The sequence below is a fragment of the Anabas testudineus genome, chromosome 17, assembly GCF_900324465.2.
Source record: "Anabas testudineus chromosome 17, fAnaTes1.2, whole genome shotgun sequence".
Classification (NCBI taxonomy): domain Eukaryota; kingdom Metazoa; phylum Chordata; class Actinopteri; order Anabantiformes; family Anabantidae; genus Anabas; species Anabas testudineus.
The window spans coordinates 10,382,360-10,396,117 of record NC_046626.1 but is presented as its reverse complement, the minus strand read 5'-3'; the positions used below and the strand labels follow the sequence as shown (position 1 = coordinate 10,396,117).

The window sequence follows — 13,758 nt, the reverse complement described above, 5'->3', positions numbered from 1 at the left end:
CACAAGTGCTGTGTGAAAAAGATGCTCTGACACAACACTGGTGCTTACAATCCTGCTGCTACTTCATTTAAAACACCGGCTACAATTCCTCGGCGAGGCAAGTGAATCTTGTAGCCCCTCCTCTTCTCCTCTCTCTATTCCCTCCATCCAACCCTATGGGACCAGTGAGTGAGTCAGAGGCATAACACTCCCTTCATTAGCCCACAGATTCTGACGCACACACACACACACACACACAGATGGAGAGGGACAGAGCAGAGTAGCTCCACCACAAATACAACAACAACAGCACCCAGTAGTGTATGACCATGGTTTCTGTGTCTGTGTGCGTTTCCACGCATGTCTTCCCGTTGCTCTCTGACACTTTTCGCCAACTTTTGTTCTTTCTCCCACCCTCTCTCGCCTCTCTGTCTCCCTCTCTCGCCTCTCTTGGCTCCCTCTTCCTGTCTACTTATGACTCAGAAGTGCGCAAAGAAACTTTTTTATCTGTTTGTGCTCTATGCGCACACTCCACTGTGAGCCAATAAGCCACACTGGAGTTTACCCAAGGATGAGCGGAGCTGAACGGGAGCTGCCACATAGCCCTGGAGAAGTGGGTGGCGCCTGGAGAAAACTGAGAATAATTACATGTGAGGCTGGAACTTGGTGCAGTGTTGAATTTATAGGCACATTAAAGGACAGTAGTGATAGGCTGTGTAGGGAAGGACAGAAGCTGAGCTGCCCTTTCTCTTAATAAAGGCCACTCTTGTCCAAAGTAGCTTCCTAAAATGTATTTTTTGCATACAGCCCTTTTGAATGAGAGGCGGTGTGTAAAAACACACAAACCTCCATCACAGGATGCTAAAGAGCCACATATGACTGTTCAGATGTACTAATGCAGCTTTTAGATTTTAAAATCTCATCTGATTTATTTTAAATAGAAGCAACTCGACAGTGGTACAAGCAGATGCAAAGATGTCACATCTGACTTTCACGCTACTAAGGAGTCAACATTTCTCATCAGCTATTTAGGAACTTAGGGAATGTGATGTTCTACTTTTTTGGTTGGCTGTGTTCCCATATTGTGTGCACTCCTGCTGATTTTGTTTTTCTGGGGTTGTAATGTGTCAAGCTGACCTTTGGCTCTCGGAAGCGGCTGCACCACCAGCTAGGTGCTGGACCCGGCTTAGCTCAGCTGGGTCATAACGATGCGAGGGCTAACATGGAGGTGTGAGGCCTGGTAATAAGCTTGAAGAGAGAAGCCAGGGAAAGAGGGAGGGGAGGGGGGCTGGGGAGAGGCAACCGATATGTCTGGGCGATGACTCACTGATGCTGGGTATTTATAGCATCGGGAGGGAGGGAGGGAGGTGCGGGGGATGGAGGAGCGAAGGGGCAAGCAGTTTGGGAGGCAGCCAGGACGGCATCATCGCACCGCCAACAGGGAGTGGTGGAGGAAGAGACAGAGACCACAACAGAGATGAAGCACCAGAGGAGAAAAGGAGGAGTGATGAGAAGGAGGTTGGGAGACAGGTAAAGTGGAGGGAGAGGAGGGTGGATGGGTGGATGAATGAGACTGCACATAACGGGGGGGATGAGAGGATGCAGTGTGAGGAAAAGGCGGGGAGACAAAAAATAGAACAGCAGTCGCAGAGCCTGATTTTAAACCGCCCACAAAAAACAAACAAACAAACAAACAGTCCTGTTGGGTGTGTCACACCGTTCATTTATTTTTACATGCATATCTACCAAACGCCACCATTTCCACACACTGGGCTACGGTGTGGGATGTGATATCTGTGTCTGAGCTACTGTTTCATAAACATCCTTCAACATTTACGAGTTTCGCATTTGCAAAAGACACACACTTCTCTGCAGCCCCGCGTTGACACACCAGTCAGATGGAGTCATGCAGAGGAGGACAGGCAAAGGTGGCGGACGTTAATGAATGTAAAAATCACTGCAGTTGCCCAGACACTGTACGTCTCGAAGGAACACAACCCCACAACCCATTAGGGAAACAAAAAGACCAAAATCCAATTAGAGAGGCAAAAAGATCTTCCTGAAAACATGTTTTTTTATATCTTTTTGGTAATAAACATGTTATATGCAGCAGCTGTTTATGTAAATGTGGTTTACTTTAATGCACATACCCTTCAGATTTGACTTAATGTCATTTCTCCCGGGTTGCAGCTTTTTGTTTCTCATTATGTTCTGTTCATTGACAGGATTTCTTCATCAAAACACATCCTGCTCCTGCCTCCGATGACGTCAGCCAGTGCGTCACTCTGCATCTCTTACCACAGACACTAACATGATCTGTGCACGTGTCTCTGTGTGTGTGTGTGTGTGTGTGTGTGTGTGTGTGTGTGTGTGTGTGTGTGTGTGGAGGGGGGGGTTCAAGCACTCGCACGGCCGCACAGTCGGTTTGTTGAAAAGGGATGAGTCAGAGCAAGGTGAACAGTCATTAATATGTACAGGATATAAAAAAAAAAACAGCACTGAGATGGAGATGGAGGGTAATAAGAATAAATGAAAGGAGCAAATGGAGGCTGACGGTTAGTGAGAGGTAGAGGGAGAGAGAGAGAGAGAGCAGGTGGAAATGAACAGGAGATCAGGAAGGACTGAAATAGTGCAGCAAATTGGGGAATGGTTTCCATAGCGTCATGAGAAAGAATGAGGTCGAGAGTTAGTTGAGAAGATCAACACTCCTCTTTTATTTAATGTCAATGGAGCCAGCAGCCAGTTAGCTAAGCCTAGCATACACATACATATATACAGTATATATATATATATATATATATATATATATATTAGAGGGGAAACAGCTTCTCTGGCTCTATGCAAAGTTAAGAAAACAAAACAGAAATGAAAACATGCTAGACGAGCTTTTTCTGCATCCAGTCTTTCTGCTAAATAACTACAAAAACCTCTCTTTTATTGCAGAGAGTTCTTCAGCTTGTTAATGCAGAGATGTTGAGTTTACTCTCACGGGTCTCATCTGACCTTTACACAAAGGCTAAGCTTCATTCCTTTCATACTCTTCTTCGGGTTTCTTCTCCCCTCCCTGTATTCCTGAAGACCCTCCTATCCCTTGTTTCTGCTCCTTTGTCCTAATGGCTCAGCCAACATACTGCATCGCAGCTCTAATCACCCACCATCTCTGTTCCTGGCTGAAACCACCTGCCTCCTGAAGACAAGGACCAGGCTTTAACCACAGTAATTGGGATGAGGGGAAGGACGGGCCGGATAGGTACAACAGAGGGGGCAAGTAATGAACGCATGCAAGTGGGGAAATGATTGAGCAGAGTCTGAGGGAGGAGAGGAGGATGCCGACCTGTGGGAAGAGATGAAGGTGGGAGCAGATGAAAGACTGTGAGGCACCGTCACCATGGAGACACTGGTTGAAAAGAAGAGAAGGTGAGCCATGACAATGGGCGTGCCGTGCTCTCCCCGCCTCATGACAGTGTGATCGTGTTGGTGTGAAGAGGTGACGGGGAGAATGAAAACAAAGGAGCGAGTGAAGAACAATCACATGTGGCCCCGTTGTCCACCTCCCTCTGTGTTACTGATCTTTTTCATTTCTTTCTTTCAGTTTCAACCCGAGTTGACGTTGACAGCTTCATATCTGCCTGTGCTGCCTACCACCAAGAAGTCCAAGGCTGACAGGACTGAGCGTGCGCAGCTCTCTAAACCTTGGCTCTTTGCTTGAGTGCCGGGCCCATACACTAAACATACACAGAGGATGAATACAATGAGATGCAGCTTTGTGAGGCCGTCTGGGTGTTTGCTTCTTCACAGCTGGCTGTCAGTGATTGCATGAATGTGAACATATATGGGTGTGTGTGTGTGTGCTATTGTGGCATTGTGACTTACGAGCCGTCGCTGAGCTGATATCATATTCTCTCTTTCACATCTTTGACATGTAGGTAAACAGCAGCAGTGTCCCAATTGAGGACGCGTTCTAGGTTTACAGATGGAAAGAGGAGGAGGAGCAGGAGGAGGAGGGAGATACTAGTGACTAATAATATCAAATGGTTTGGGGTGTAGAGGGAATATAAAAAGCAATACTGAATGTGAAGTATTCATTTGGACCTGGCTGAAAGTGCACAAATCACTAATTACACGCGTAGCAGCAAGATTGGGGGAATGAATATGCAGCATAATTAATTTGCTAACATTCAATTGAGACCGTGTAAGTAGAATTCTGAAAATCAATTAGCGTCAAGAAAAAGAACAATGCAGAACAGGTTCAAGTCAATATGTGCTAATTTTCAATTAGCTCACAACCAGAGCGAAATCATGATTCCAGCTGATTCAAGTCATTATGACTTCTTAAACTGCAAAGAGATGAGCGGTTTGACTCAGTCATCATCATCATCTTACTGTATATATTACATGTCACAATTGTGTACTGAATGTACACAACTAGCAGAGACACAGAGAATCAAACCTGTTATCAGTACTTTTCCAGCAGATTGTCTTATTTTGTAACACACATTTATACATAGATAGATGGAGAGAGTTAACGTGATGTAAACCAGGAAGCAAAGCCAAAGAGAGTGTGTGAGTTGCACTAAGGGCTCTTAATGTAATTACTATAATTTTCCCTCTTCCCCGCTGGAACTCTCATCAATGGAGAGAAAGAGACCGAGGAAAGGGATGCACCAGCGGCAATCACCGCCTTGTTTTTTAATGTTTGAAGTAAGCGTGCGGGTCTGTGTATGGAACGATGCACACAGACAGCACAGCACAAGCCCCCGGAGAGGAATCACAGATTCAGTCGGTGCGTCTTCCACCACCAGGAACCTGCTGGGATTTGAGTTTAAAAACCTCTGATCCATCACTCAGAATCACCATGGTGCCCAGGGGAGGGGGGTAAAACAGATGCAGAGATAAATGGAGACAGAAAGTTAAATTAGCTTAAACATACCACACAAATACTCAGACAAGATCGAATTGACTTTGATGGCATCAGTGTGGTTTTATTGCAGTAATGAAAATGGAAATCTTAACTACATTAATACAAACGGATGCTTCTTTCTGAACTGATCAACTGCTAATACGTTGACAGTGGCAGATTTAAAAACACACATAGCGTATGCATCTCTGTGTGTTTGTTGTGGTGCATGATGAGTTACTCACACACAACACAGCAACCATATGACAGGTTATTTTTAGGAAGCAGTGTGGTTAAGGAAAACTGAACCATCCACACAAATACTGTATGTACGGACTGTGCCTTTGAACAACTGGACTGTACTCGAACATTAAAGGCTGTTAGAACAGGGAAAATATTCTCTTGTAAAATGATGTTTCTCAGCTCTCATTGGCTGCATAACACATCCGTTACCTTCACTCATTACGTCCTGATTGTGACTGAAAGAGCTGAACATTTGTGTTCATCTTCAACCTGGCTGCTTGTTCACTGCTGGTTAAACTAAACAGTGGCTTTATTCTAGTGTGTATTCTTCCGATGACCATGCGACAGAACGTACTGTAACCTTTAAGAGGCTGATGCTACAGTTGCTGCTGCGCCTTGAGGTCGAGGCTGTTTCTGAATGGAGACGTGATGTCAGAGGAGTGATGCTGTGGGATTATACAACACAGCTTTAAAAAAAAAAAACAAAAAAACACCAGGTCTCTTACTCTCTTGATCTGATTCTGTTTTTCTCTGTTTGGGCTCTAACACACCAGGCAGATGGATTTTGTCTTTTAACGTCAGGAGGCTCTCTGCAGCTCCTCAGCTCTGGAGAGCAGGCAGCTGACTGTCAAGTCAAAAAAGCACCTCCAACGTCGTTGGCGTCTCCATGTTGATGACACACTGTGTGCTTGGCACAGAAGGAGAACTGAAAAGATGGAGTTTCTTTTACTAGTTTGATGGACGTGGGGGGGGGTGTTTGCATCAGGGGTGGAAGAGTCACTGCAGGTTTAAGGAGGCTTGGAGCATCAGTGAGAATGAAATCATCCCAGTGAAAGTCAGGAGTATGTATGGAGCCAGGGGCCAGACTTCCATGAGATGTATTTTGTTTTTATATCAAAGAGTTACTCAGAATATACCATAAAGGTTGTCATGTATGATGTTAGCTGTCCACTGGACATGATGCACGGTGAAACAAGTTCCCAAGTGTTTAATGCGGCTTCTTGTCTCCCTCCAAAACATCGCCATCACCCATCCGTGACCTTTTCTGGGCAGGTGCCTTGCTGTGACCCCTTCATCCAGTCGACCTGCGGAATGCCGGAGCAATGCCCCCCTCCACCACCCCCCCACCCCCCCCACAGCCGACAGGAAGGTGTTTATCACACTCTCTGTCAACTGCGACAGCAACTCCGCGGTGGTTTGAGCCTGTGAGTCATCGCTAGAGGGTTTAACTCTTCACATGCCGTGACGCCGACGAATGACGAAGGAGGATGTTAAAAAAAAACAAACAAAACAAAAACAGTTTTACTCTCAGATCAATAAAATAATGTGTGTTATGAGAGAAACGTTATTTAGTATTTATTTAGATATATCTAGAATATATTTTTCAGGCACAGTCTGTGTTGGCGTTGACATTTGCAGGATAAGATCCTTTGCACATTGTTCCTTTCTTTTTTTTTATTTATTATTATTAAATCAGTTAATTTAATAAAAAAATGAAAGAATAGAAAACGTTAACATGACATGAACATGTCGCTCTCTGTGAGACATGCAGCAGCAGCATCTGCATTCACACTTTAAGACATATTTCCAGACCAAACCTTCAACCAACAGCCAGCACAGAGGACTATTTTTAATCGGGCCAGCTCTTTAGTATGCAATAACATAAACCTGAATCATGTATATGGATTTTTTAGGACCGGCTCTTGCGTGTGCTGTGTGATGACGCGGTGGTCAGGTGTTGCCTCATATAACGAGGGGAGCTGTCCAAGTGCTGAAAACAGAAGAGCACAGCCCCGATCCAGAGGAGATGCCATACACCTCCACTGCTGTCTGAGCTTTATTGCCAAAGGTAGGACACGTCTAGAGCTTTTAATGATTCCAGTTTCAAATTCATATATAGAAATGCATGAGATCGGATCAACTATTTATCCAATTCAGCATCGCTTGTCTTGACAGTTTACGTTGCAATGAGGGTTATCAGTGTGATGGAAGCAATCACCGCCATCGTTATAGCTGTAGTCAAATAACGAGGAATAACGTGTTTTGTTTTAAAATAAAGAGGGGGGGGGTCGTGTTCAGAGGAAATCGCATGTTGAGATTGCCCATAACAACGCGGGCAGTGACTCATCCAGTGATGTTAATGTCTCTCCTCACGCCCAGCATCATAACATTCAATTTGCAGAGCGCAGCTCCCTAATAGGCAGATGAATGTGGATCAACACAGACTCGCTCACGCTTGTTCTGTGTCAAGCTTTAGGACTAAATAGTTCAATTCAATTCATTTATTCTGCTTATCTGTTTTTGTTTTTGTTTTTTTTCTTCACTGATAGTTTACCTTGTCTTGATTTGCAGGTAATAAATAGCCTATAATGCTGCATTTCCACCACAAGTTGCCCGCGGGAGGAGCCGTAGTCCTGCTCGCCTTCCTCCTCCATGGATGCGCCGTGCACACTGCGTCGCTGCCCCGTCACTACAGGCTCCGAGGCGGAGAGAGTGAGGGGCCGCCGGCTGCCTACCCACCCAGCTCCGACATGATCAAAGCCCTGGAGTACATTGAGAACCTGAAGCAGCGGAATGGGGGCCGACCTGAGCCCGTGGATTATGACGAAGTGGACAAGTTTAGGGTCCTGCTTCAGCTCGCCTCGCAACAGGACGAGGGTCCCGGAGACCGGCAGCCGGCACCTGGCGCGCAGAGGCAGGACATTTCCGCTGAGCAGCTGATGAAAGCCCTGCTCAAGACCCTGCAGGATCAGGCCGGAAAAGACGCCAAGATGAGCCCCGCATCTGCGCCCCGGAATGACCGCCGCACGCACAGGCACCGCACCAAAGAAACCGAAGTCCCCGAGGGCGCAACTGCAGACTACGGTAATTTCCCCAGACCCCACAAGAAATACCCGCTAATGTTTGAGGATGAAGAGAATACAGATGCGGCAAAAAGAGCCACCGAGGACCTAGACGAGCAGTACACACCCCAGAGTCTTGCCAATCTACGCTCCATCTTTGAAGAACTCGGGAGGATGCCCACAATCGCCGGGCAAAAGAGAGACGTTTTCGGGGACGACGATGACGAGGAAGAGGAAGGGATGAGCATGAGAAACCAGGGCTATGAAGATGTGACTGGAGGAGAGGAGTGGGTCCCCGTGGAGGAGAGGGAGGAGACAGAGGAAATGGTCAACGGGAGCCACGAAGAAATGGACAGGGCGCTCGGTGAGCAGGAGGAAGCAGAAAGGGAGGAGATGCAACGCCGGGCCAACCAGAACCAAGAGGAAGCTGATGATGACACCAAGTTGGAAGATTACTACCTGCTGAAGGTCCTGGAGATGAGCGACCAGACCCAGAAGAGGGACAGGATGGGTGAGCAGAGAAAGAGGCTGATCCGCCCCTCCATCGTAGATCCTCGGATAGTGAAAGAGCTGCTGGAGCTGTCCCTGAAGCTTCACGTCCCCCCACAGGACCTTATCGACATGCTGCTCACAGAGGAGCTCAGAAAGCTCCACCGTGAACCCCAAGCGCCAGCGCGCTACACGACCGGCCAGTCCCCCAAAATCAGGTACTTCAGCCACAGGCTGCCGATAAAGAGCAAGACCGCCCCTGAGGACATGGACAGAGAGGACTTTTTAGACATCATCGGAGTGGAGACTATCAGTAACGAGTATCCTGTGGTGCAAAGACCCCTAAAGACCTCTCCGTCTGCGGACAGAATCCCCGTGGCGTCCGGTCCTGCTGCAAGTTCAGGTCCAGTTAAAATCCCTCCTCCCTCCGGACGCAGGGAGAACCTCTTTTTATCCGAGCTGAACAAAATGCCCCTGAAGCGTCAGGCCAATGCTGCTGCTGATGATGAAGACGATGCTGGTGACGTGGAAGACGAGGTGACGACCTACCTGGCGGCCAAAATCCTCACAGAGTACCCCAACACCATCAGCAAGCGGGACACCCAGGCGCAGCTCAAGGGACAGTTCCCCTACGAGCTGTACGAGCGCGTCATGAAGGACTACCTGGGGCAAGCGGACACTGAAAAGAGGCCAGTGGCCAAGAGGGAAACCGAGGTGGCCACAGAGGATAAAATAAAGCCCATAGAGCTGCAGGGGAAAGAGGAGATCACGGCCAAGACCTCGGCTCCACAGACCGTGAATGAAGAAGAGGAGGAGCACCGTGAAAAAACAGTGGCTGGGATGTAGCTCGATTCACTGCAAGACGCACGAAATTATAAATATAGTATTTATACTGTCTAAAAATAAAGTTTGGTGGACGTGATCTAGTTTACAAATTTCTATTATATGAATTATTGCTGGTATTACTAATATCACCCTAACGAAAATCAACTATAGCAATCTTAGAGGTCCAATTCATTTTTAGAGAAGTCCCTAATTGCTGCAAGAACATTTTATCAATATAATAGTGGTAGATTGAGAGATTAAAGGTGCAATCAGTGCAGAAATGAGAAGAAAAAGGTTCCGTCAGAACCCCTTGAGAGTGTGCCTGTTGACACTATCAATCTATACATTTAATAGTTAATTAATAGTTAATGACATTACAATGAAAAGCTAAAACAGTAAAGTTTTTTGATGTTGTTAAAAGTTTGTTTACAAGAATGGTGTTTGTAAACAGCAGAAACAGGAATATATTTTCAGCTGTAACCAACCGAGTAATAGTAAAAATGCTTATTTTTCATCTATGTCAAACTACTGAATTACATATGTGATCATACATGTGAATTATAATGTGTAACGCTGACTGGACCTTTAAAAACACAGGAATAGAGCATAATGACAGAACACTATAGGAATATTATAGGGATTTTTCGTTAGGGCAGTGTGCTGGGCTGAGAACGAGTGTTGTTGTAACTCGTGACATATTCAGGGTTAGTGGATTTAATGTTATTATTATGGATAATTATTTATCAGTCTAAATATCAGACCGTCGCCTGCCTTCCAACCCTTTCATACTGCGAAGCTCTGTATTGTTGGCCTACCAGTAGTTGTGCTATGTATGCTCATTTTTAAACCATTTTGTACATGTTCAATAATGTGTGATGAATCACAGATGAATAAAGCATCAGCGGTATTATTTTTCTTCGTGCAGAGTTGTGTTGCCTTATTAAAAGTCACACCATACACAGCAAACAAGCTTCAGTCCAAGGATGCGGGGAGACAGAGCTTCAAGGGAAAAAAGAAGATACAACACTGTAACTACAGCAAACAAAATGATTCAAATATACAATCTTGCTAAAGATAATCACTGAAAGCAGACTGTTTATCAAAATACAAATTTTAATCATAAGCTCCAATTCATAATTTTCACACTGTAAAAAAAACATCATTTCGACATCCAGATAACAGCATCTTATCCACACATTAGCAACGTTACACAGATTAAAAACAATCACAATCTCTTTCATTCTAAAATAATCATGTGCTTTAGTTTTTTTAGATTTTAGAGAGACTGGAGTTGCAGAGTAGATTATTTTTTTCATAAATCAATTCATAGTGGTTTTGGAAAAAAAAAAAAACTTCCACTACATTAGTGTGTGATTTAAATATAAACAGGAAAAAAAGGTTGTAAATCTAAAATCACTTATTCCTTACGAGTGTTATATCCCCAATCTTCTATTACTACTTCATTTACATTTTAATAAATGAAAATCAATGTTAAAATGTACCCCCCCCACCCCCCTTTATTTGAGTGCATGACTGTGAGCAAATATTAGACGTACTCTCAAATGAAGTAATATTGCAGCAGTACTTCAGGCAGAAGGCAAGCAGGCATTCAATTCACCCATTTCATCTTTGAAAGTTTTCCATAAAAATCAAACTTAATCCCCTTTGCATATTCAGAAACGTCTTTGACTCTTATACAGTACATTTGGTTCTTGTATTCGTCCCTTTTTTTCCACAGGTTAAAATGCAGGTTTGCTCATATACTCCTCCATGGTCTAGAAAAAGGCACAAAGATAAAAACAGGGGGTCAGCCTCATACAAATGCATGAAAATACAATTAATATTCACAGGCACACATCTAACATCACCTGTTATTAAGTGCTGAGCACACCAAAACACTGTAGGTAACTAACACAAGCAGAACATCTAACCTTTCTGTCCATATTCAAGGTCATCCAAACAGCTCCACCTCATACCACTCACTGTTGTCATCCTGAAGCGATAATGGTTAAAATGAATGGGTGGCTACGCTGCACATAATCCAAATCTAGATTAAAAGTGTTAGTCAGCTCTACTCAGAAGCAGAGAACAACACACCCAGTTAAACTACTGTACCACACAGAGCCAGAGACCTACAGGGAGAGCAGGAAGAATCAGCCAAACACTAAACCCTACGCCACATAACAGGGAAATCTGTCTCTCACTCGCAAAAACACTGGCAGAGAGAGAGAGAGAGAGAGAGAGAGAGCGAAATACACACGCAGAGGGTAAGAAAACACAGCAGCACAAACACAAATCTGTACAAAAAGAAAGGAACAACTGCTAATATCCACAAGTCTATTAGCCATGAGAAGGACAAAGGCATACGAGGGACTCAGCAGCACCACTGTTAAACTCATTATGACACTGACTACTACTTGCAACACTTGCTAGTAGGTTCACACTCTGATAAATCAACTCAACCAATTCCCCCAAAGTGGAGCTAGACACGACATTCATGATTCTTTTTCTGTTTAGCAAAACATAGAGAAACCAATTTCAGGAACCGACTGTGAAAGAGTTAAGAATATATAGATATACACATCCTTTACAGTGCTACTTCATGTCAAAACACGTTTGTATTTCTTTAAATCTGGTGAGCCTTGCAACAGATGCTACATGCTCAAACCACAGATGCGAGTCACGCCTCATGTTGCGCACGGACGTGTGTTTATGTGTGTGTGTGTGTGTGTGGGCCAGAGCAGCTTACCTCCTGTAACATGTCTGATGCTTCAATAGAACGATTCACAGCCTCTTTGGAGGTCTCCTGTATCTCCCCTCCAATGAGAAACTCATCCAGGATAAAATAGGCCTTCTCAAAGTTAAAGATTATGTCCAGCTCACACACCTGAGAGGCGGCAAACACGATAAGTGGGTTATTTCAAAACTACTTACTTACATGTGTCATGTTTCACACAGCAGTTCGCAAACAGCGGTTTAATATGTCATTAACACTGAATTCCAGGCTGTGATTGCTGAATAACAGAAGGTGAAACACAATTTAATACATTGCCAAAGTATTTGTCGAGCAGCTCCACGTAGCGATGGATGATCTCCAGGGCCAGCAGCTCATTCTCCTGGTCCTCTACCGCCAAACAGAAATATAAGCTTGCATATCTGAGGAAAAGGTGGACAAAGGATGAGTATGATGTGTCACTGGTGTTGATAAATGGCGTGTCACTGGTGTTGATAAATGACATGTCACTGGTGTAACTATCGGTGAGAGGGCAGACCACCTCTTGTAAATAATCTTGAGGTCTTTCCAGTGCATGAAGTTGCAGGTGCGTGGGGGCCGCGCCAACACCATGGTGGTCATTTCCCTGATGATCTTCTTCTTATCGCGCTCCAACGTGGGCAGGAACCACTTCTGAAGTCGAAGCTTTCCTTGGCGGCTGAAGAGGAGCAGGAATCGCATCTGATAACACAGACAAGATACAGGGCATGAATTCTCCATCACCTAACCCCCCCCCCCGAAGAAAGAAAGGTGTCTGGTGCTGAACTTCTGGAAGACAGTTTATAATGAAATGAATTTGACTTGTGGAAAAGTGCTGAGAGTTGGAGCATTATCTGGATTATTATAGAGATGGAAACCCCCCCCCTTTATGTAAGTGAGCTACAGCCATACTGGTATTTCTAGGTGTGTATCGTCCATAGGCAAATTCGTATGGAAAGCGCTGAACTGCCGCAAAGTCACAAAACCTGTTTGACCGAGGGGCCAGTTAAAGCTACGTACACCTTAGGTCCGACTGACGCTAAAAGTGAGATTTCCACAGGAAAACTCACAACAGAAAACCAACTCCCAGCTGCTGTTGGACGAACAAACAGGCCTCGCAGCAGCAGCAGCAGCAGCAGCAGCAGCAGGAAGCAGCTTTAGCGCACAGGTGTACTGTAGCTTTAGCCACCTGGCAGCTAAAACAGGTGGAACAGGTGAACGGCCGCCGGAGGCTGACGCTGTCCCACAGACACACAACAACATCTCCACACGCTTACCATCTCGACGAGGCGCCGGGAACTTCACACGGTGTCAAAGCGGGTTTAAAATGACTGCTTTCACCCTCACAAAGGGTCGGCCAGTCCGGCTACACACATATCTGTCCCTCGCCCGTGCCACACAGTCAGAAGTAGCTTTAACTCCGCCCTGCCGGCCGCCGGAGGAGCGGCGGCTGCCGGGTGCGTCACCAAACCTCCCAGTCATGCGGAGCGGGTGCTGCGGGTTTGTTTGTTTTACGGGGGGACGCGCCCGACGCAACCTTTAAACAGCTGTCACGTGGTTTGCGCAACACGTTTTAATGAATGAGCCGACAACACCTGACTGACAGGGTGCGTGTGCTGCAGAGTGTTATTGCTGTGGAGGCCCGGCAGAGAGCAGCAAGTGCTCCCCCACCCCACCCACACACACACACACACACACACACACACACACACACACACACACACACACAC

General features: G+C 45.5%; 2 protein-coding genes across 3 annotated transcripts; one reads left to right on the top strand and one right to left on the bottom strand.

The window, feature by feature from the left end:
• The first annotated feature begins 6,860 nt into the window (after window positions 1–6,860).
• Window positions 6,861–10,190, top strand: scg2b (secretogranin II (chromogranin C), b). Its single transcript, XM_026373818.1, has 2 exons — window positions 6,861–6,968; window positions 7,472–10,190. Exon 2 carries the CDS (start codon window positions 7,489–7,491, stop codon window positions 9,295–9,297), a length of 1,809 nt encoding a protein of 602 aa, XP_026229603.1. The 5' UTR covers window positions 6,861–6,968; window positions 7,472–7,488; the 3' UTR covers window positions 9,298–10,190.
• A 179-nt stretch (window positions 10,191–10,369) lies between these two features.
• Window positions 10,370–13,469, bottom strand: ap1s3b (adaptor related protein complex 1 subunit sigma 3b). Of its 2 annotated transcripts, XM_026373644.2 has the most exons (6): window positions 13,306–13,469; window positions 12,552–12,730; window positions 12,324–12,432; window positions 12,026–12,163; window positions 11,208–11,269; window positions 10,370–11,051 (listed from the first exon to the last, which is right to left on the bottom strand). In XM_026373644.2, exons 1-5 carry the CDS (start codon window positions 13,306–13,308, stop codon window positions 11,228–11,230), a joined length of 471 nt encoding a protein of 156 aa, XP_026229429.1. In that variant the 5' UTR covers window positions 13,309–13,469; the 3' UTR covers window positions 10,370–11,051; window positions 11,208–11,227. The 2 variants fall into 2 exon arrangements, with proteins under 2 accessions (XP_026229429.1, XP_026229430.1); XM_026373645.2 differs by lacking the exon at window positions 11,208–11,269 and having other exon boundaries at window positions 13,306–13,467.
• Window positions 13,470–13,758: the final 289 nt, after the last annotated feature.